This window comes from Magallana gigas, chromosome 1 (assembly GCF_963853765.1).
Source record: "Magallana gigas chromosome 1, xbMagGiga1.1, whole genome shotgun sequence".
Lineage (NCBI taxonomy): Eukaryota > Metazoa > Mollusca > Bivalvia > Ostreida > Ostreidae > Magallana > Magallana gigas.
In genome coordinates, this window is record NC_088853.1 from 33,936,107 (window position 1) to 33,961,110 (window position 25,004).

Sequence of the window (25,004 nt, forward strand, 5' to 3'; positions counted from 1 at the left end):
ACATGGTTTGCCTGTGTGCGTACTTTGGACATTGGCTTTCTGTTTTCTGTGAGTCTCTCTACTATTGTGCTGTTTTTCATGGTTATGCTTCTTGGATACAGCGTGAGCAGATACAGCTGCCACTGGTTCTTGATGTAATGTCTTCAACTGATGTTCTGATAATTCAGATGCCCTGCATATGTCTATACATTTAACGAGTGTTAAATCTGCTTCTCGCAAGAGTCTCGCTCTGCATGCTTCATTCGATATACAGTGCTGCCATGGTGAAAGTTGACAAAACTATCCTATCCTATATCCTCTATCCTGCAAATAAGCTCTATCCTATCATATCCCATACCTTCAAAATATAGGAATGCAAGTTAAATGAAACGAAATTTAAGAATTAAATGATTTTATCAATTAATGTAGTACTCTAAATGAATAATTAAGTCTTAAAACCGAATATTCTTCGAGCGGGATAACTTACTTACCTGTGCTACGGTAAAATTAAATCGTACGCGGGATGGACACAATAATGTAAACAAACAGGTAAGCGATTCGATTTTTGATTTTAATATATTTATGCATAAAAAACAGATAAATTACTTCGATGCACTTATTGAGGAACTGTTTAGTCACATATTTTTATCAAATTGGGAGGACATCAGATTCTCACCCCAAGTGATGTATGTACAACCAGGCACAATCAACAAACAGCAATTTCTTTTGTCACCAAAACGATTTACTAAACACCATCTGACTTATATGTGTGCATTATTCATTCTAAATTCATATGATTGTCATCCAAACCCAGGCCCCAGAACACCGAAATTCCCATGTGGAGAGTGTGGTAAGGCAGTCAAATGGTCAAAAACTGTACTATCTGTTGCCTGTACCGAGTGTGAGACTTGGTGTCATAAGGACTGCCTTGGCATGAATACAGGGATTTACTTGCCCCTTGAGAAGAACCAAGATCTAAGCTGGTACTGCTGTCAGTGTGGCCTTCCTAATTTCCACACCAGTCTTTTTGAAGATTTCAATTTATCTTTAAGTAGTGACACTATATCATCAACACCATCAAGTGTACATACCCCACCAAACACTTCATTTTTTGGTGATCCTATTCTCGCATCTTCTCCAAAAAAAGAGCAATTCAAAAAGCCACTAGAAAGTAACAAGGCAAGAATATTATCTATAAACTTTCAGAGTATTGGACCCAAACGTGAGGCGTTCTGGAGCATGCTGGAGAACACTGACCCTGACATCATCTTGGCCAGTGAGACATGACTCAACTCAACCATCTACGAGAGAGAGGTCCTGCCAGATAACTATGTTTTTGCTGCTAGGAAAGACCGTCCACACAGCTCTCATGGTGGAGTAGCCATCATTACCAAGGCTAATATAGATGCCTCAGAGATTGTGTTAGATACACCCACAGAAATGGTTGCTGCGTCAATCCCTTCTAAGGATAACAGCAAACACATCATTGTGTGCAGCATCTACAGACCAACAAACAATGATGTGGACTACACAAACAAAATGTGCGCCACACTAAGGGAGTTGCATAGAAATCATCTGGATCACACATTATGGATTGGCGGTGATGCAAATCTTCCCGATATCAACTGGGCATGTGATTCAGTTGAGGGACATAACTACCCAACTACCATCAGTAAACAGTTTATAGACATATTTAGTGATCTTGGATGTCAGCAAGTCATTGACTTCCCAACACGTGGTAGTAACATCCTTGACATCTTTGCCACAAATAGACCATCCCTTCTTAATAAGGCAAGACCACTTCCAGGACTTAGCGATCATGACATTGTATTAATTGACATCAACACTACGCCACATCGACGCCGTCCAGTGAGGAGACTTGTATATCTTTGGGCCAAAGCAGACACTGAGGCTATTAGTTCTGATCTGGCGGAAAATCTGGCCAAATTTCAACAACATGCCAACAACAATGCACCAGTAGATGTGATGTGGAATGACTTCAAGAAGATCTGCACTCATTCCATTAATGCACACGTACCATCAAAGTTCACTTCATGTCGATTCAACCAACCATGATGTGATAGAAACATTCGGAGACTCAGTAGAAGGAAACGTCGTGCACATAGGAGGGCCCGCATAACAAACACCCAGAATGATTGGAGAAAATATCGGGAGGCCCAGAGTACCAACAGAAAAGAGTGTAGAAAGTCATACCTCAAATATATTAACAACATGTTAGGCGAGGAGGGCCATTCAAACAAGAAGCTATACTCGTACATCAAGAGTAAGAGCTGTGACAGTTCAGGTGTCTCCTCCTTGCGGAATGAGGGTTTGCTTCACTCCAGTCCAAATGAAAAGGCAGAGATTTTGAATCAACAGTTTTCATCTGTCTTTCATACGGAATCACTTAGTAACCTGCCGGACCTTGGCCAATCAACCTATCCAGGGGTAAATAACATCGAAGTCACAGAAAAGGGTGTCCTCAAGCTATTGCAAAGCCTGCACCCAAACAAGGCTAGTGGACCAGACAACATATCAGCCAGATTTTTGAAAGCAATGAAAACATCAGTGTCTCCTATACTAACCATCAAATTCCAATCATCATTAGACCAAGGGAAAGTCCCAGATGGTTGGAAGACTGCATATGTCACACCATTATTCAAGAAAAGAGACACATCCAGAGCATCTAACTACCGTCCAGTGTCTCTCACATCTAAATGCTGTAAGACAACTGATAACAACTATCCATGATCTAGCAAGTAGCCTCGACCAACGCCAACAGGTAGATGCAGTCTTACTTGACTTCAGCAAAGCCTTTGATAAAGTCCCCCACCATCGACTAGCCCTCAAACTGGAGCACTATTGTGTGAGAGGACAGACCCTGGAGTGGATCAGTAGCTTCTTATCTGACAGAAGCCAACAAGTGGTTGTTGATCGAGAGATGTCATCAGCTGCTCCTGTAACATATGGAGTACCCCAGGGCACAGTGCTTGGTCCACTACTGTTCCTGGTATACATCAATGACCTACCATCCCGAGTCAAATCAACAACAAGGCTCTTTGCTGATGACTGCTTGCTGTACCGCAGGATAGTTAATGAGGAGGACACAATCACCCTTCAAGAAGACTTAAACCAACTACAAGTGTGGGAGTCTGAGTGGCTGATGAGCTTCAACCCAGAGAAATGTGAAGTAATACGCATCACCAACAAAAGGCGTATAATCGAGGCCAATTATTCCATCCATGGCCAAACTTTGCAGTTCACCACCAAAGCAAAGTACCTTGGTGTTACCATCGACAACAAGCTCAACTGGGGATCACATATTAACAACATTGCCAGGAAAGCCAACAACACCACCGCTTTCCTGAGTCGTAACCTATCTGGTTGCCCACTGTCCATCAAGGCAACCAGCTATAAGACCGTAGTGAGACCTCAGGTGGAATATGCCTCTACAGTATTGGATCATACCAACAAGACCCACATCAATAAGATAGAGGCGGTACAACGAAGAGCTGCACGATACATCATGGGCGACTATAGCAGGGAGAACAGCGTAACATCCATGCTCAATCATCTCCATCTTGATACCCTGCAGTCCAGGCGGATAACATCACGAGCCACCATGATGTACAGGATTGTGAATGGATACATCGACATACCATCTAGTCATTTACATCCTGTAAACAGCTGTAATACTAGAGGACATACTATGAGGTTCCTACAACCATTTTGCCACTTAAAATGTTATCAGGACTCCTTCTTTCCAGCCGGAGTAGTAATCTGGAACTCACTTTCACCAGCCATAGTGACAGCTGATTCACTCGAGGCCTTCAAAGCCCGAATCAGCCCCAGATCCTACCCATTTTAATAATTGAAGATTTTAACCAGATTTTAACGAGGCCTTCCTCAGCATGATTTTAACCTTTTAATCATGTGCGATAATGCCCAACCTTGGTGCCAGGCACATTACTGGAAGAAGAAGAAGAAATTATTTTCTTATCACGTATAACTGAGCGTAATTATCATTATTCGAGCGATTCGTTCGGCGATAAATGTAAACGCGATCTGGAAATAAATAATTCCTTTAGGAAGTTTATATCGTTTATAGTTAAACCACTCGGAGTTATTTTTAAAGTATAAATTCTTAAGCATGTATAGCTAGCTAACATTTATTAATTCGATATGTTCAGGTTAATATCGGACAGAAATATGCGTCCCTGTTATTGGGCATCGAAGAAATTACATGAAACGTGAAGCAATGTCTGTTTCTTGTATACATGTTTATCTTTTAAAATGCCGAATTGGTCGTTTATAAATTCAAGCTTTTATTACTTTGCAGACGTTTAATGAAGTAAATACAGAAATCTATTTCTGACGTTGTCAAATGTAGCATCGAATTCTCGCAGTAACTCCGTACTTGCGTACGAATTGCCAAAGATGTAGCGCCGACATTTTAGCGTACATCTTTCTTATGCACCGCGTTCTTGATATAATAATTATTCTTAAATGGTTTAACTTGTAAAACGTATTAAACTGACATTGAAAATACATTGTAAAGCAAATTTTCGTTTTGCAAAAAAACTCTGAAATTTATACTCGAATCTGATTGGCTACAGGATGCAGGATAGGATAGGATAGGATAGAACTTAACCTTTATATTTCTATCATGTATCGTGCATCCTGCATCCTATCCTATCCTTGTCAACTTTCAGGATAGCAGCACTGTATCACATACTATTCTGTCCCGAATTAGCGACTCTTTCAAATCCCCGAATTCACAATGTAATGCTTTGTTTTTCAAGTCTGTGACATAGTTATCAATAGTCTCATGAGTTTTTTGTTTACGTGTGAAAAATATGTGACGTACATATGTGAAATTCTTACGTGGTTCAACGTAATCCTGGAAGCATTGAACCAACACATCTAATTTATCTACATCCTCCTCCGAAATGTTGAATGTGTTATAAATGCGTCTCGCTTCAACACCAGCAACATGTAGAAACGTAGCAACTTTTAGCTTGCCTGCTTTCTCGTCGATTCCCGACGCGATTAAGTATAGGTGAAATCCTTGCAGCCATTCTTTCCAATTTTCGGCCAAGTTCCCTTCAAAACTTAGGTGCGACGGAGGTTTTAACTGCTCCATAACTCAGTGACTGTTCACTTCTGACACCATGTATTGTCTTTCATTGAGACAACGTTTTAACAACTAACACCGCCATTTGTCTTTTGTAGAATGCTCTTTTATTGTCACACTATACACAAATACATGCATGGTCGACCCGACCAATTCCGGATAACACAAATTACATCACACCCACTTCATGTAAATGAAAACACGGTTTTTAATTAATGTTTTATTGTATGTGTATCCAAATTATAATAAGTAATTAGTTTACGGAACATTTGAATAGTTTTAGTTAATTATTGATTATGTTTCACTCATCTGTTGAACAATTTCCAGGATATATAACTATTTAAACCTGTCGATCTTAATTGCATTATGTTGTGACATGCACTGTTAAAGTATTTTGTATGCTAACAAATTAAGCTTACAAAATGTTCTTCCGTTCATTGCAGATCTCTGTCAAAATATGTGACAATTGAACGAATTTTATAGTGTTATGTAATTGATATATAAATATTCATTTCTACCATAACGAAGGGAGAAGAAATACTCTTTCCATTGAGTGCTTTGATTTGTATATTACGATTATTGTTCATTGACAGACATACAAGTGCTGCAATTTGTTAAAGTTATAATTAGAATTGTAATGCGACATACTTGACTCTGTAAAACGATTGTATTATTCCAATGTTGATAAAATAGACCATATACCATGTTTTTTTTCGCGTGTCACAAACTTTGCGAAATGGAGAAAATGTGAACATTTTGTAGCATTTTTACTTTGTGTTATTATTTTGCGATTTAAAAAGTTTTTTTGTTTTTTGGGTTTTTTTTATAGAAAATGATTTTGAATATTGTTTATACGTATTCAAAATTCGAAAATTAGATCATGGCGAAAATTACCGTATATTATATGGTAATATAATAATGTATATCAATTAATTACTGCTCGTAGATTGTATCTGATCGTTAGGATGTAAAGTCCAAGATTTCCTAGATTTATTTTCTTATAGAAATGAAATAAAGTCTAGAATATTTTACGGCAAACAAAACGCTTATATGGCATTTAAATTTACAGTACCATGCTCTCTGACCAATATTTTAAGTTACCTAAAATGTTAAAAGTACCATTTCCCCACCCTCATAATTTGACTGAATGTATTGATTTTAAAAGAAAACTTTATTGTGACTTGAATTCTACGGCGAACCGTACGCGCATAATTTACGCGCATGTATCAATTCGTTATGTTCCTTCTTGCCAAATGTAATGTAATGATATTTTAATTCAATAAGTGTTCAAAAACACCTTTTTACCTGCCAAATAATGCAATTATAATATACACACCTGTGCATGCAGTTTTGTTAGTCATAGTTCCATGTATAATATAAGTTACTATGTTTCTTTTTATTCAGAGTATTCCGACCATAGTATTTTAGCTAATTATTCAACTCATGACTTTCGTTTTTGGTTTATACAGGCATCACAACACAGTTGATGTATGTTTCCTGGTGCGAAAATTGTTTCATGACGTTTTGCGCTTTAGAAATGTTTCCTTGAACTGTTAATTATCCAAAGTGGTGTAGCTTGCAATGCACCTAATGATCAATTAAACAGCAATTAAAGTATATTTTATCGTTACAGTTTTTTAATGTCTGACGTTTTCAAATGGGGAATGTCGTTTTCTTTTTTATATTGAGTGCATCACTTCACTTGGGACAGTTTTACGGTATGCTTTTTTTTGTCGTTAAGTCACTGAGCTAATGTTTTTGTCATTTTTGCATTTTAATCAAACTGAATTCACACTGACAGGAAATGTTTATGTTTCCACATTCGCTCATCATGTAGTTTTATGCAATTAATGGTTTAAAAAATGAAAAATAATGAACATTAAAAAGAGATTTGTCTTTTCATGAAGCTGATTTTTTTTTCATCGGTGCACTCAGTGTAAATGAAATACTCAATAGATCGCATGATTTTCAAAAAAGTTTGTTCAAGGTGGCTTACTATACTTTGAAATAGTTCTCAAATCATCAGAATTTAAAAACGCTTGAGTGATTTCAATTCGGGATCCTTGGACATATCTCGCACAGAAGCTGTGATATTCGATGATGGCATCATGGCATAATAAATATGAGCCTTGATATAGTGAGTTACCTTTGACGAAAATCAAACTATGTAATACTTCATAACTATTATTGACATACAATATTATATCACGGTCCAAATTATCTCCATACGATTAACTCTAATGTGGAATAACACATCATTACAAAATGGCTGACCGCTGATCGAAACGACTTTTCGTTTTATAATAAGGATTTTTTGGACTGAAACATGTTACTTACTCTACAGCCGAGTGGATAAAGTGTCGGACTTGTGATCCGTACATTCCGAGTTTGAATCCCTCATGGGCTTTTGTTGTTACTTACTGGAATAATTATTGTAGATATTCATTTTTCATCCCGAAACTGCAAATGTTTCGCTTATTTGACATATGTACAGTTTATTTATCATTATATTTTCATTATCAAAACATTTCCTGTTAATTTGAGTGACTTTTTCCAGGTGTGTTATTCCACCTTTTATACTTATTTTTTTCTTTCAGTAAATGTTGCTGTAAACAAATCAGCATGGCAGATGCATCCCTACCCTAACAGAGACTGGGGTGCGGACCGTGCTGTAGACGGACGTATGTCAGATTTATCTCCATTTGGAGGACAGTGTACAATATCAACGTACAATAAAAAGATAGCTGAATGGCGAGTAGACCTTGGAAGAGTACATGTTATTGATCACATATTTATACAATACAGAACGGATAATAATGAATGGTGTAAGTTTTTTTCTGGGTGTTTTTTTTTATTTTTTATACGTCAAGTAAATAATAACTAGCTACATATGTAATAGAAAGAGCGTACCAACTATAAAAACTGAAATACGAACTCGTTTATCGGGACGTCGTAAACTGGCAATGTTAAATGCACATATTTTTAGGGGAAAAATGGCTGATTGTTTTTTTGTACTTTTATCTGTAATGAACCACCAATAAAAGGTACAAATTCTGACTTCTTGAGAACAATTATCAAGTTGACATCTATGTATCTAGATTACATTTATTTTTATTATTTTACAATAAAATGCTTCAAATGCATTATTGTCTTTAAATTAGTAAAGTTCGCGGAAATGATAAAACCTAGATTCCAATTTACAATGTCCTGAATGGTTTAATATATGTATGTAGGCTGTTCTAGTAATATGTTATAACCGATTTCTTAAATAATTCAATTTCAAAAGGTAATTAATTAGAATTAATTATGTACTAGTCATTAAATTAAAAAAAAAGGTATTACAAAAACACAATTTTATAAAAACATCCAAAAATAAAACGTGTGATGTCTTTGAGGAAAACAATCATGATGGACAGCTTTTTACAATAATGATTCAGGCGCAGCCTTTTAATATAAATAAAAATTTACAAAACTGCATCATTATAGCGTTTCTTGTTTGCCCACCCTTTCAGTCAAAGACTTCCTTATAGCTGGCAAACGGATTTGTATAACATTAATCTCTTCCTGTACAATAGCAGTTTGAATTTCAGACAGATTCAAATGGGATTTCTTCAACAAACAATTTAACACTGGGTGGGGTACACGATATACAGTCAGTTCAAGCATATCTTTTACAACATACACCATATCATAGCAAAGCATTGAAATCTCATAGCATAGCATTGACATCTCAAAGCATAGCATTGGAATCTCATACAATAGCATACAATCGCATTCGTCATATCCTACCATAGCATACCATAGCATAGCATACAACATTATTTTAACTCGGTTTTAAATGTTTTTATTTGAAAAAATAAATGTTTACATGATAGAGTTGTGGTAAACTTAGGCTTCTTATTATTTTACTTTGAAATGTGTGGAACTCTTCTGTGTATGGAGACGTTTTTGTTCAAATCTCATACCATAGCATAGCATAGCATACCATATCATTAAGCCCTTCATTTCAATTTCTCATAGCATAGCATACAAATCTCATAGCATAGCATACAAATCTCATAGCATATCATTAAAATCGCATACCATAGCATAGCATTCAATTGTAAAAGATATGCATGAAATGACTGTATACACATTATACTCACAAGCAATTTTTTTAATCATATGTTTAAACATGTTCCTGAAAAAACTACAATAATGAGTACATGTATATTAACTTAAAATAATTGGTTTATTGGGGCTGGTACATGTATACCTACATGTAGTCACATTCTGTTTAAAAAAGGATACAATTACTTAAAATGGTACTTGCATGTAATACAAAGCTAGCCAAATTAAATTTATATGCCGATGGAATTTAATACTAACAACAATCTTGTTTTTGCATGATATTTCAACGCCATTGAGCGGCAGTCGTATGTTCGTCTACTTGATACAGTGATTTATACATTAATGTATCTAAAAGTTTCAAATGTTTAAAATGTACAACATAACCTGTTGCTTATAAACGTCTATCCATATATATTACATGTATTTTGCAATAGTAACTACACTGATTGCTCGACCAAAACACTCTTTTCAGCCGCGATCAATGGATATACTGCAAGATTTTTGGGTTTCTCGGTTTACATATCCAACACAACCACCAAAGAAGATGGAATACTTTGTTTTATGGACAGCATATTCACAGTAGAAACATTACCAAATCCGATAACCATCAAATGCCCAGACCGCGAAAGTGGAAGATACGTTATATATTACAACAACCGAACGCACCCTCCATTTCCAGAAGGATATTCTGAACATGCTTTTAACGAACTTTGTGAGGTTGGAGTCTACTGTAAGTAATCATTTACAGTTGATTTACATCAGGTTAGTTACAATACAATGATATCTATTGTGCTGCAATTATCTTATTTATTACATTGGGCAAGCATGTGCTAATATGAAAGCTAATGAATATGTTTGCATTAAAGTATTATGTATGAATTTCTTTTCAATGAGTACAAGTTTGATTTTCTAGAAAACACGTTAGACTGTGTCCCTTTATCTCAAAAAGGGGTGACAGCAAGAAAAGTATAAAATAAAATACTTCCATCAAAGGAGTACAAAGGGAGGATTTTAAAAAAAAATTGAATAGTATCACTCCATGTAAACCATAAAACATTTGACATGGTTGTTGTCTAAAATACTCTAATATGATGGAAAGACTATTAAGACACCAGCATAACGTATGCAACGCTCTTTGATTTATCTCATACCCATGTACATATAAGTTTCAGTCCTTGTCAATCCAAATCACCTTTTTTGTTACTGATTGACTGTTTGGCCATGAGTTGCTTAACGAAAGAATTAAAATGCTTTTGATATAAAGTATTTTATTTGATAGCCTGTCGTTATGGATTTTATGGACAATATTGCACTAAAAAGTGTAATTCAAAATGTAATGGATGTAACGATGTCAATGGTTTATGTGATTCTGGATGTCACCCTGGTTGGAAAGGAGACTACTGCGAAGAAGGTAATGAACTACATATAATGAAATTCAGGTATATTTTTTAAAAACATGTTTTCTTTGCTGTTGCGTGCAGTTATAACAGTAGCTACACTGAACATATAGCATTGTGGAAAATATCACGTAAACAGTGATATTGTAAATAACTAACACTATTTATACCCCCGCTCCGAAGGAGAGGGGGTATACTGTTTTACCCTTGTGTGTGTGTCTGTCTCTCTGTCTGTCCGTCCGTAACAAAAAATTCTGTCGTATTTATCTCAGCAACTATTTATCGCAGATGCTCAAAATTTTTACGCAGTATTTGTATAGGCATGCCATATCGTGGGATATATTTTTGTACCAATCGGACGTCAACTTCCTGTTAAATGACGACTTTGCTTATTTTTTAACCAAAAATTTCAAACAAATTTTCGTCAAAGATTTCTCAGCAACAGTTAATCGCAGATGCTTGAAATTTTTACACAGTGTTTAAGGCATGCCATATCGTGGGATATATTTTTGTACCAATCGGACGTAAACTTCCTGTTAAATGAGTACTTTGTTTATTTTAGCCAAAATTGCTTGAAATTTTAACACACTATTTGTCATGCCATATTGTCGGATATATTTCTGTACCAATCAGATGCCAGCTTTCTGGTAAATGTCGACTTTGCTTATTTTGCATATTCACATCAGAGCGGGGGTATCACTAGTGAGCATTGGCTCACAGATATCTTGTTTGAATTAATGTCCGAAACAATTGTGGTTTTTATTTGTTATGTAAACAAGGTTTGAGTCATGCCACTGTTTTCAGTACTGTTGTACCGTAAATGTTATATTTATTCAAAAAAATATTTGCTCTATATTGACTTTTTTCTATGGTTTGACACATATAAAGATCATTTTTTTTCATTTTGTTTATGGTATAAACAAATGAACGATCTTGTGACATACCTTAGACTGTAAATATAAATTGATAAGATGCAAAGTTCAGACGAGGAGCTCTGCTTTTCGTTTTATAAGCTCTTTTACAGCATATGAAAAGTAACAGCATCTTAATTATCTTTCCTAATTGTGTATGAACAAACTTCACATCAGGGCGGTTTTGTATATTGCAAACACATTTTTTTAAAATCGTTTCTAAATCCGTTTGAAATGACACAACATATATACATGAAACACTAACTACACTTTCGAAACTTCAACGAGTTAGTTCCCGTTGATCATGAATTAAAGGAGAAAATTTGTGTTCACATCAAAAACCCAGTAATGTAACTTTATTTTTTCATCCTCGACTGTATAGTTAATTTGTATAAAACAAAAAAAGGTATGCATATATAATTAAAATGTTGTGCCTTGGAACAGACTCTCACCAAAGTTGCAGTCCTGCTTACATCTGATACCATTTTTTTTATCATTTGAAGACAGAAAGCATTAAATAAATGAATCTCGTATAAAGTACACTTATCTGATATGTGTAATGATTTTAGAAATGAAAGTTTTAATGCTATGTGTAAAGCATTTAACTTACATTGTACATCGACACTTTTACAGTGTGTAACGTTGGTTTTTATGGTGCGGGATGCAATCGAGATTGTGGTAACTGTCTTGATATTAATCAGTGCTATCATATTGATGGATCATGCTTAACAGGGTGTAAAGCTGGATATCAAGGAGACACCTGTAAAACACGTGAGTTTACAAATCATTAATGTTAAGATATGCGCCCACAATGCAATTTTTAATCCATATTTAGTTAGACGCAGTGGCTTTCGTGTCCGGTTCTTCTTCTTCTTTTTGCACAGCGTTATAAGTTTCCGGTCATAGTTTTGGACACATCAATGATCATGACATTTGATTTAAAGTACTGTACAAATATGGCTCGGTGGCTTCAGTACAAATATATTGCTCTTATTTTTCAAAAGAGGAGGAAAAGTATTAATATGTCAAAAAACATAGTGGAAAATTACTTGCCCGAAGTTGGGGGATGGTACATGTAAAACTGCACTTGTTTTATTGTTGTGCAAGCTAGGACCAAATTCTAATATCTATAATACAGTTTGAATCTAATATATATAATACAGTTTGAATCTAATATCTATAAAACAGTTTGAATCTAATATCTATAATACAGTTTGAATCTAATATATATAATACAGTTTGAATGAGTATGTGCTTTTCGGTGACTGTTAGATTATGTCAATTGGGTACATTTCACATTTTTTTCAAATGTTTGCAAAAACAACTTGTAAAATTTACTAAGAAAATATTGGGATATACATGTTTTAGAGACTATCAAACAACAACTAGCTGGTTAATTTAGATAAACTTTGTATTTCTTTTTAAAAAATAAATATAATTTTTAATAAATGTTTGATAAATGGAATACAGACAAATTGATAAATTTTGGCGAAATTTAAGTTTGTCAAAAATTTAATGACGTTAATTAAAAAACTGCAGTTGCGTCAAAGGCTTTATCGGATAAAAAAGAAACTGTGTCGTGTGACCGCTTCATACCATGTATAACAAATGTATTTATATAAAAAAAAACTGTTGAATAAACGAAAATAGCGGAATTTTTTTTATAAATAATATGAAATTGTTAAATTCTTTCTGATTAATTGAAAAAAAAAAATATTGTATTATGAAAAATGTATCCTGATATAGCATGTGACAAAGGCTCGTTTGGACCTAGATGTGTTGAAAAATGTGGACGTTGTCGTGACTTTCAGCAGTGTTTCCATATAGACGGTGCGTGCTTGACGGGATGTGATCCTGGTTTTGAAGGCGATCTGTGCAAGACATGTAAGTTAAAATATATATTTATTGTAGAAATTTAGAATTTGTTGTTGGTTTTTATTCATGAATTTTTTTGCAAAGCAAAGCAGTAATGTTTATCTATCGTGCATGTTCTTGCAATAATCATGTTCCTGTGTAACTGTTTAAAATATAAATCTTAAAAAATTAGGCATCAAATTAGTAATTTCACAAATAGATAGTTTACATATGTTCTATTAATTTTGTTAGCATGTTCGCACGGTTTTTTCGGACTCAATTGTTCTGAGACATGTATAGAAACATGTGATGGATGTAACAATGTCAACGGTATATGCGACTATGGATGTATATCTGGTTGGAAGGGACGTATCTGAAATGAACGTAATGGTATGTATATTACATATGCTCTGAATTATTCCAACTACTGTTACATGTATAAAACACAAATTAGTGAGTAACCAGTCTGATAAAGTACTCTTGACTTACAAAAGATAATGTCACAGGAGGAACCTTTGCCATTCAATGAACTGAATGTTAACTGAAAGGTCTGGAAAGGTGACTGAATGGCTTAGTTATGCCATTCAGTCACCTTTCAGTAACCGATCAGTCACATTTTAGTTCACTGAATGGCAGAGATTCATCCTGCGTGTGCTTTAGAGTGCATTAAATAGAAGTGCAAGTAGTTTGACAAACATGACGAGATAGAGTAGTGTTACAAGTAAGAATGGGAGATATGAAAGTTTAGTTGCTGTCAAAAATCAAAGTCAATATTCACCACCATGTTTAGCAAGATGTAATAAGGTTTCTCAACCCTTGGTTTTATATGGTTTAATCCACGTATTTTTTTTTAATTTGAAGAATAATATGTAAACAATCAAATTGAACTCGAACATTGGTGGGTTGTAATTTTTTTTTTACACTGTAGGAGTGAGCACAGGTATACAATATGAACAATTATAACAGCGTCTGCTTCTACATCATATAATTTGTTTTACAGATATCTATATAATAAAGCATTTTTTTACAGGAATTAATCACAATGCTTTGTTTCATATATTTTATAATTTTAAGGTCATTTGAATCTGCCAGGTTAAAGCTTTCACATTTACAGTGCATTTTGTTACAGTTTTCCGACCATGAAAAGTACGGTTTAGCAACAGAAAATATTAATTTTTGAATAATGGTTGAATAATGGCTCATGTAATTTTTAGTGTCTGTCACTCTGTTTTTCCATTCAATTTTGTGATTCCGATTCAAATAGCAATTTAAACTGGTAATTATATTTTTCATTTCACTTTTCATTACCTAACGTGTTCTTAAACACAACTATTGGCATAACCATGAATCACATTGCAGTAATATTAAAACCGATAACGGTAAAATATTCCTGAATGCTCCCGATGACGAGATGCGACAATCAAACGACCTAAAGTATCACTATTTTCAATACATTAATAACAAGGACACGTTAAGGGGTTCAAACATTGTGGAAGATTCTACATGTACTTTTTATTATGGGGGATGGGAATGAATTTCTGAGGTTTTTCTTGAAATATGCTGGTTGTCAGGGGGATATTTTTTGGAACATTTATGCAAACTGTCAAAAATTTATGATTTTTAATTCTATAACCAAAGCGTATTATTATAGTATCGTCAACTGCAGAGAGGGTACATATGTGGGACGTATCGTTTTATGGTCTTCTTGGTGCATTCTGCCTCTTTTTAATCATCAATGGCATACTGACTTTTTGTACTGTTAAAGCAAGGTAAATGATAATGTTGCTGTCAAAGTTGAAATAATTAGCAACATAAATATCATTATTACTACTAAATATTTCTTAAAACATAATATTTCAGGCGAAGACGGCATGAGACGCATCAGCCAATCAACTCAACTGCGTTACAAGATGAGGGCGAGCTTTTGCCAGTATCAAACAACAACGTTCCATGTAACGAATATCAAGAATTAGGGGAACTAGCTGTTGAAATATACGACATCGTTGAGTAAATTCATAAATGCTGCATCATTGAGGCGTCAAATAAAAGAAATATGTATTTTGACGTCGACTGCGCAAATAAAAGCCACAGAACTATTGCAAGATCAATGATCCATACTGTATTAACAATGTTTACAGGTTATTAACGATGTTTACATGTTTACTCACCTATTTTGTTCAGTTAAATTCCAACATTACATAATTACATGTAAAATTTGAATAAGTTCAAATTTTTCAATAATATTTCTCAAATCTCTAACAATTTTTATCATTAAAGATGATAGACATGATCTTATAAAAATCATAAATTTAACATATATAACAGCAGATTTAGAAATATTTAACTACAGCCATTTGATGCACATGTTTTACAATTTTATGCTATGCTATGGTGTGTGATTTTATTGATATGTTATGATAATTTAATGCAATGCTACGGGATTTGTATGCTATCCTATGAGAAATTGAAATCAAGAACTTACTGATATGGTATTGTATGCTATGCTATGAAATCTGAACAAAAACGCCTTCATAAATAAACAGAAGAGTTCCACACATTTCGAAGTAAAATGATAAGAAACCAACATTTACCACTGTTGTGTCATTGTATTTTTTCCGGAATAATATTTTCTCCCCATGCTGATTTTGTTTTTCTATTATATACTTCCGGTGTTTTTAGCACGAGTTTCGGACACAAGTCCCTTCAACAATTTTCATCCTGAGGTATTTTAATAGGCAACCATGTAAGTGTAAAACATTATAAGTAGTATATGCTGGTGTTAATTTTCATAATGGTCGATAATAAAACAGAAATTTGGTTTATATCTGTAATTAACGATATCGCTATTTTTAGTATTATGCTACATGTATTTTCATTGCAGATTTTTCTAGGCCTTTATGTAGAACTATAAACAGTAAAAGCTTAATTCCTTTATGTACAATTTTGATATGTATATCATATGATAACTATGTATAATTTTGTATATGAACAGTTCATTTATTGTTGGTATAATTTTCCAGCTTTCACAGAATGTCCCACAAAAGGACTGGTGTCTGTTTCCAGACGTGTTTTGAATAAATTGACGATACAGAATCTTTGGGATATTTTGTATTACTGACTAAAAAACCACTAATCTGCTATATAAACATTTATTCTTTCAAAACAAACTATTTAAAATCATGTCGTATGCGATGTTATGGAATGCTATGGTACGATATGACGAATGAGATTCTTTCAGACTGTGTGATAAAACTCACTGTATTGAGATTATGTTACAAAGATTTTAATGTTAACTGTATTTTTGTTTTGTTCTGAAGCAAAATTCAGTTATAAAGACAGGTCTGTCATTCTCTTGACGTCGCATATAATAAGGAAATTGTCTCACAAGCTTCAAAACGTACGAGGTAAAGTCAACATCATCAGTAGACTTTTCGTAAAATACATTCCCCAACAAGTCATAGTTATATCAACAGATTTGGAATCCCCGCAATGCAGTGACGGTAACAAAGTGCGAGAAAAATCGGTATTGGAATAGATGAATTTTAGCGATAAGTTTCAGTTTTTAACCGGGTTTTCCAACGGAGAATTCCGGTTGTTAAAAATTGTGAAAACGGCGGGTGGGTGCCAAAGAGTACCCTCATTGTACGGTTAACTTCTCATACAGTTTACAAGATAGGAAGTTGAATTTTTGCAGATCATTTGTACATACATCAGAGGTGTGCATTTTGCTAGGATTTTGATTTCTGATAAATAAAAAAAATATCAGCTTTTGAACGTAGTCATTTCTGGCAAAATATTGCATATAGGGTACTCTATTTCACTTGATACGGTAGGTAGTGTTTATCAATTCAGGGTTGACATTGATTATGTATACAGTTCACATAAAAGAAAACCTGGTTTGCTGTCACTTTGACAGCTTTTCACTTGTTTAAAAGAGTTGCACTTATTACTTTGTAGAGGCATTTAATACGTGCATAATTGTAATCGAATATTTCAAGATCATTTAAGACAATTCTGAATAAAGTTCACCTGAAAAGGTTCCCTTTTTGGCTTTTTGAAAACGTAATCTACAAATGCGTGAATACATTGCATATCCTGGTATTTGCATCATAAAGATAAGAGGTTTACACAGCCAAGCAGATTACTTTAACAGAAGTATGCTGACACCCAACGAATCTTATTATTGACCTAATGATACATTTAAAATCAATTTTACTGTGCAAAAAGATGACAAAATGATTGGATACCCATGTGCACTTAAAGAAAAATAACAGATTTACCTAAACAGTTGACTGTATGGACATTACACTTTATTTATCCCAAATCCAAAGTTATATAAACAGGGATGTACATGTAGCATTGATATCACAACATTTGATCTATGTGTCTTCGATCCATTTTTTCCTGAAAAAATAATTCAATTTCAGTCTGTTTGTCGGTTTGTCCGTTTACGATTGCTTGTCAGGAGACTGTCTTAGTGTAACCTTGACCCATTTTTTTCTAGATTCAATGTTGAGGTCATAGCAGAATTATACATAAAGTCTTTGTCCGAGGCATATCTACTTCCCCGTTGGTCAAATCTGGCCCATACTTCTCTCACAGTATGGTTGTGGCTTTGTGGTATGCAGTGATTTTAAATAGAGATCGTAGTTCAAGGGTCAAAGTCAAATCGGAGACCATAAACATCTCTTTTTTCAAAGAATGCAAACTGTCCATTTAGGATTTTTGGGCCGTACTTCACATAAACAGAGCTCTCGAGTAAAGTGTGTTTTATGACATTGAACACATTTTTAATGTCAAATGTGAAGGTCAGAAAAGAGTTATATGAAAAATACTTGTCCGGAGCATATCTACTTTCCCCTTGCTCCAATCTAGCTCAGACTTCGCCCACATGATCAAGTGGAAGCAGTGACATTAAATGATGACCGTAGATCAAGTGTCAAGGTAGCGGATCACACAATAGTCTTTTTAGGGCATATGTACACTCTCCATTTAGCTTTATTTGGCTAATACTTACTTAATATAAGTATGTTGGTTAACTTCGTGCAGTGGACGTGAACTAAGTCAATGTAAGAGTCAAAGCAGACCTCCCAATTATTTCACAGTTGCTTAATTGTGCTTAGATTGAACAAAAATGACCGTATATAAGGGGTAATGATATTGAATTACAAGTTCTATGCTACCTAGAAAAAATTGAATTATAGATCAAGGTCAACGCAATTTGCTCTGAAATTCTTTTCATCCTACTGTTTATAATTTAAGCGAGGCCCTTTGAGATCGTCACCATTTCAATGATGTCTTGTTTTTCTTTTGCTGCCATTTGAATAAAGTTTTGATATTACATCATAATGTCTAGTATTTCTGCATCACCAGCAGCAATTTAATATGATTTCTATTTTTTGGGTTGTTTTTTTTTTATTCGGGGATGGGTTGAGTGACAATATGTCATATCGTTGGCATGCATTTTTTATGTCACAGGAGTCTATTGGGTAAAATTACCCTTCGAAGGTAAACCATTTTGCATTCTTAAGTTCATCTTGAAATCTTAAATTATCTGTGCATTGAATACGCTTAGCACTGAACAGATGAACGCATGTTGTGTTCAGAATGTGAACTTTAAATATCATAAAATACCTGCTGATTTTTTTTTTGCCGGGGGGGGGGGGGGGGGTGAAGTAATAAACTTTACAAAAAATGACTCTTGCTCAACCCCCTCACCTTTATTATTAACTTGGGCATAACGGTCAGAAGATAATGGAATTGGAGTTTTATGATGTGAAACATGGGACTTCCTTATACGTCAATCTAACGACGAATGATAATCAGGTAAAGTCAAAGCCTCTGCGTCTTTTGTTTAGTTTTAGTTTCATTAAATACGCTAAACTCGCATTTTGTTTGATGTCTTTTCAATTTAACCGCTCTCCTTGTAGACATTTCATGCATATCTTTTAAAATTTCATGCTATGTTTTGGTATGCGCTTTTAAAGATATGCTATGAGATTCTAATGCAATGCTATGAAATATGTATGCTATGCTATGAACAATTGAAATGAAAGGCCTAATGATGTGGTATGCTATGCTATGTTATGTTTTGCAATGAGATTTGAACAAAACCGCCTCTTCAAATTCAAATAATAAGAAGCCAGGTTTTTTTTTTACTAATCTGCAATGTGACAATTTATTCTTCCAAATAAAAACATTTAAAACCGAGTTAAAATTATGTCGTATGCTATGCTATGGTATGATATGCCGAATTAGATTCTATGAGATTGTATGCTATGATATGAGATTCTAATGCGATGGTATGCTATGGTGCATATGCTTTAACCGACTGTACACAGGATCCATCTTCAGGGCCTTCAGATCAACTGCAAATGCTACCCCAAAAATTTTGTCTCCACAGATGCCACCCTTCCAGATAGTTTTATGAATCCTACATATCTCAATTTCTCAGTGTGTCAGTTGATTAAATGCGTAACAACATGTAAAGAGTATACGTTTGCGGACTTTGGGTGGAAACAATCGTGGTGAGTGATCTGCAGCACCTAAATTGTATTAATAAGATTGTTTACAATTATAATTTCCAACAAATGAGTTTTCCATTTTTAACTAAAGTCAATGTCGTTTGCGTATCTATTTTATAAATGCTTACGAAGGAAATAGATTTATAAGATATTTGATCTAGTTTATAAACTTACTGTGTGCATCTAATTAAAATACAATTAATAAACAGACTATGACCTAGTTTAATACCCTTGGTACAGTGATCATAAAGGTTGTAATTGAGAACACAGTACATTAATCAAAAACCTTTTGTTTCTGGAACATGCATTTGCTTTGGCACAATGGGCAATTTCATATTTTTCGCTGTATATTTACGGTCCCTTTGAACTTATTTTTTTTTGCTCGAGACAAAAGTATACATGTTATTATATTAACATTATCCAGTGTCTTTGTCTGTGATAACACTACGTATCGATTTTGTACTATAAAACCCATAATACAAATGACGCCAAATTGAGGCGCCAGCGGGGTTTGCTTATTTATATTTAAAGATTTAAAGCAATATGAGCTGCAATTTTCATGAATAATTTTTTTTTCACTAAAATGTTATTTTCTACTAAAATGACAAAAAATACTATGGATTTTAAATTAGCCAAATTTTTGTGTAAAGGGCCGTTCAGGAAGGAACCTTAATTTGATCGAAATTGAATTATTGTCGTCCTGTACAAAAAATTGATTTGCTATATGTTCCTTAGAAGAGATGTATTTCCTCTGACAAAAATTAATAATTTTTTCCAACCTTATTTATCATAAAAGTTTAAGTTTCATTCAGACTTATCATACCAATTGTTTTTGCAGCAAAATAAAATTCTAAAAAATACAGCTCATATTGCTTTAATCGTAAAATTGTATAAATATAAGTAATAAGGAATCATTCTTTGAATATTATGAAGTGATAAATTCGGTCGGGGCGTGATCAAATCTATCATAAAGGCCTTCGGGCTTTATTGGATTTGATCACGCCCGACGGGGGCTTTCTCCCGTGCAGTACTAATACTGGGCCAACCGTGAGCTTATTCTCTTTTTGTTGGACCCAGCCTCATGAAACCTCCAACAAGCTAACACACGTTTTAGTTTTCAGATGTTTATATAGGCTTTACATGAAATATACTTTAACGTGAGTTTGGTATGCATCAGCACCGAAGGTCTGATTCCAACTGACGATAGTTTACAATTCAGAATAATATATTATGCATAGGCGTCGGAACCGGGGGGGGGGGGGGGGGCTAAGCCCCCCACTTTTTTTGCAAAGTTATACCTAACCATTAGAAACATAGCATGAAAGAGGGTTCAGCCCCCCCACTTTTTCTCGCAGGAAAGATTATTGTTCCTAAATATACCTCGAAAGATTGAGAAGTTGTATTCAGAAGCATACTAGCCCCCCCCCCCCCCCCCCTCCCCACGAATTAGGAATTTCATGATTTTGGAAAAAAAAATTGGGTAAGCTTTTTTTCTTTTGGAAGTATATGTGTACTCCCCCCCCCCCCCCCCCCCCCCAATCATGGAAATTACTTTTTTCTTAATATTTTTGAGGATTAGTCTAGCCCCTCCACTTTCAATTTGCTTCCGACGCCAGTGTTATGAACAATGGAACAACACAGTGAATGATTGATATAATAATTACAGATGTAAGCTTAGTTATTTAAAAGCTATTGATCGAGTAAATCATGACATTTTACATAAAATGATTTATAAGATGAAAGATGAAGTGCCATTCAATATAAACAGAAGTCAATTAAAAGATAAGCTGTCCATCAATGATTGTGCCTCAGGTGGGATTAAGGCTGCGCGGAATTTGAAACGTTTTTAAAATAGTTGTTCAAATAGATGAAAAGTTTTTGTAGCAATTAAGGTGGAAGGCTACATCGTCACAACATGTCTGACTTCCGTTCGAAACGCCATTGTGTTCCGGATTGATAACATTATGTCGTGGTACAAAATAGCTATACACCGTTTAATTGAACTCTTCTAACTAAGGAGATAAGATAGGAAATCACCAAAACGCTTAGAAAATATGTCAATTTTTTTCCTGTTTAAAGCTTTTAACTAACATTGATTATCAGCTGTTTTGTACGGAAAACGTGGAATCTAAATAATATACAGTTTCACTGCTCTGCTGCTATATTGGCAATACATTTTTGTCATGTCATCTGCAACAGACGATCATACATATGTGACGGATTATCGATATAGGTAAGCAGATGTCAAATTTTCATTTAAACTATATATGTATGATGAATATAAAACGAAAGTACCGTAGTATGATCTCTTGAATTGATTCTAACTTTCCAAATTAAAAAAAAAAACATTTGCAGTAAAAGACTTTCATTGAAACTTTGACATTAAACTAATGTATTTTGATTGACATAAATACTGCTAGGTAGCAATAGCAGTGGAAGCCCGGATTTGCAAGCCAAATGAGGGAAAGACAGAAGTCTGAAAAGGAGCATTTCCACACATGCATGTGTATCACTATGGACATCTAATGTATGTATTAATATGCGTATGGTTGTTGTTTATAATTGCTATTGTATATAAAAAAGTAAAAGGCAATTTATAATATAATTAACTACTAATATTTTGTTTTAAAGAGTTAAATATATATAATGCATTCATCAAAAGTATAATTTTTCAGCTTCAAACATTATCAGAAGCACTACTAATCTTATATCTACATATTTAGCATAGACTTGTTCCTTTTTTAATTTTTCTTCGTGATTTTTATTAATTAAAAAATTGATCCCAAGATATTTGAGACCATGTAAAATAAAGAAAGACAAGTCTTAAACAGGATCTTTCATACCAAGATTTTTGCAATAATTAAGTATTTCCTTTAATTTTTCAATTTCATTCAATTTCTTTTCTTCATCCCATTGACCGACGAATATTGTTTATATTTTCAGGCTTTTGTGGGATTTTGTCCAGCAGTTTGCCTTAAAAGAATTTTTTTATATTTTAGTTTCATATTTATGTGGATTCCAATAAAAATCATACAAACTTTCTTCATGATTTTTTTGTTTTTCATTTCTAAACTTAATAACATTTCACTTTCATAAGAATTTTAAAACAGAAATGTTTAAAATTTTGATAAATAAGGGGTTATCTGGAACCAGACTGATATTTTAAAAATTCTCTAGAAAATAGTGTATTGTATTTTGAGGTCTATTATTGTTGAATACTGTGCCTAGTATTGGTAACAAATGCATGCAACAAAAATCTCTTACACTTATTTGGTGTAGAGATCCACCTTAACACAAAGTCCGAAAAAAGTTAATTTACACGATAATTAAAAATAGTCCGAAGAATTGAATTTCACAAATTTGAATTGACATTACTCAAAGAATGATTCCTTATTCCTTATATATAGATATGTCTGGAAGTTTGATGTAACGATTTTCAAAGTCAAATTATTTGACATTAAAACTATTAATATCAGATTTAAGTTTATCTCCCAAAGGTCATCATAAGAACATGTATATCTAACACATTTAACATTTACTTAGAGCCATTTTAACAATACCTTGAACATTTGGTTGGACGTAATTATCTATTTCATGCGTCAAAACAAGTTAAAAATGACGCAGTTTCAAGCGAAATATGCGCCGATTGCGTAGTCTTAGCTCAAAGGCCGGAAGGTCTTGTTCATTTTAAAGGGCGATGGCTGAGTGGCCAGCAATGAAAAAGACAGGGCTACGTCACATTGTTGTTTAACACAAATGCTCAAAGATCAAGAGATTGCTAAAATGGTTCTTTTATAAGTTACAGAGAGAACCATACGACAGACGCTATCTCGTTTGGATTAGATCGTCCTATTTTTTATTGCAGACAGTTTAGCCTTCAAGTAAATATAAATAATAAAAACACGCAAGGTTTTATGCTTAGTGATACAGGATACTTGCTATCTCAAAATGGCAATGGCATTTATTGATACTAGTCGCCCCAGATTTATCAGCCGCTCTTTATTGATTAATTAAGTAATTCTTATACATTTCTGGTATCAAGAGTAGCTTACAAAAAACAAATTAAGTATTGATAGGTAACACAATATACTCTGCTGAAAAGTTATGTCACTAAATGAATTATCATTGTCCGACTTCGTTTCAATTATGCGACATCCAAGTATACGTCGATCTTACGATTTTATTTTTTCGAAAATCAATTAAGATTAAAGTTCGGATAAAATTAGAGAAATCACCAACCAGAAGAACTAGATACATTCGGCACTTGTTGGTGGGATTACTTTAATCAAAACGTCTTATCATATTGTCATTTATTTCATTTAAAATAGACATCAGGTAAGCCTACAAAAAGGTTACAAGCTATATAGGGAATACTTTAATAGCGATTTAAAATTGATTGAAATCAAGACTTACACTCAATTTCCAAAACCATCCTAAATTAAAAGACTGATAATAAACCTAAATCCAAATCAGTTGCATGTAACGAGACACACTAACCCGTATCAAAAATCTCTTTAGAGATTCCGTTTGAAAGAAAGATGTTTATTGAATTTTAAAACGGAGTAATGGAGTATATGTGTACTTGGATTTGTTTTGTTCCGTCTTCTTTTTCAAAATCTTTACCGGTGCAGTGGCTGCAATATATATTTTGGTAAAAGCGCGTTTATATAATTTTTAGTACAGTGTAACGATTAGTAGAATAAAAGAAACTAATATGGCGGTAGTCGGAGATAAAAGGGAAATACTGAGCATATATGAAATCGTGTCAGCTTTAAACTGCAATAACAAGTTTTCAGTTAAAAGCACGATTTGAAACACGACGCGGAGGTTGACAATGGTTTTTGAGGGGTGTCAATTTCAAATGTTACCCTCCCAAACAGGCACTATTTATATAATGTATTTCAAACACGCGAGTGCATGCAAATCTTTTGAATACTTTTAATCAAAATTCAAGATATTTGTTCGAAGGCTGAGAAAGAAGCCCTTCACTTCCTGTCATGTTGTAGTGAAGCCATTATCTGTTATCTTCTTTAGTCAAAACTAAAATCATACATTTACGATACGTACTGGTGCATGTTTTCGTGTTTTAATGCAA

General features: G+C 34.0%; 1 protein-coding gene across 2 annotated transcripts; it reads left to right on the forward strand.

Moving 5' to 3' along the window:
- Positions 1–334: 334 nt before the first annotated feature.
- Positions 335–16,455, forward strand: LOC105320988 (scavenger receptor class F member 2-like). Of its 2 annotated transcripts, none has more exons than XM_066066460.1 (9): positions 335–528; positions 7,711–7,938; positions 9,696–9,953; positions 10,503–10,634; positions 12,165–12,302; positions 13,278–13,415; positions 13,638–13,775; positions 15,037–15,154; positions 15,246–16,455. In XM_066066460.1, exons 2-7 carry the CDS (start codon positions 7,743–7,745, stop codon positions 13,760–13,762), a joined length of 987 nt encoding a protein of 328 aa, XP_065922532.1. In that variant the 5' UTR covers positions 335–528; positions 7,711–7,742; the 3' UTR covers positions 13,763–13,775; positions 15,037–15,154; positions 15,246–16,455. The 2 variants fall into 2 exon arrangements, with proteins under 2 accessions (XP_065922532.1, XP_065922528.1); XM_066066456.1 differs by lacking the exon at positions 335–528 and adding an exon at positions 6,071–6,831.
- The last annotated feature ends 8,549 nt before the right edge of the window (positions 16,456–25,004 follow it).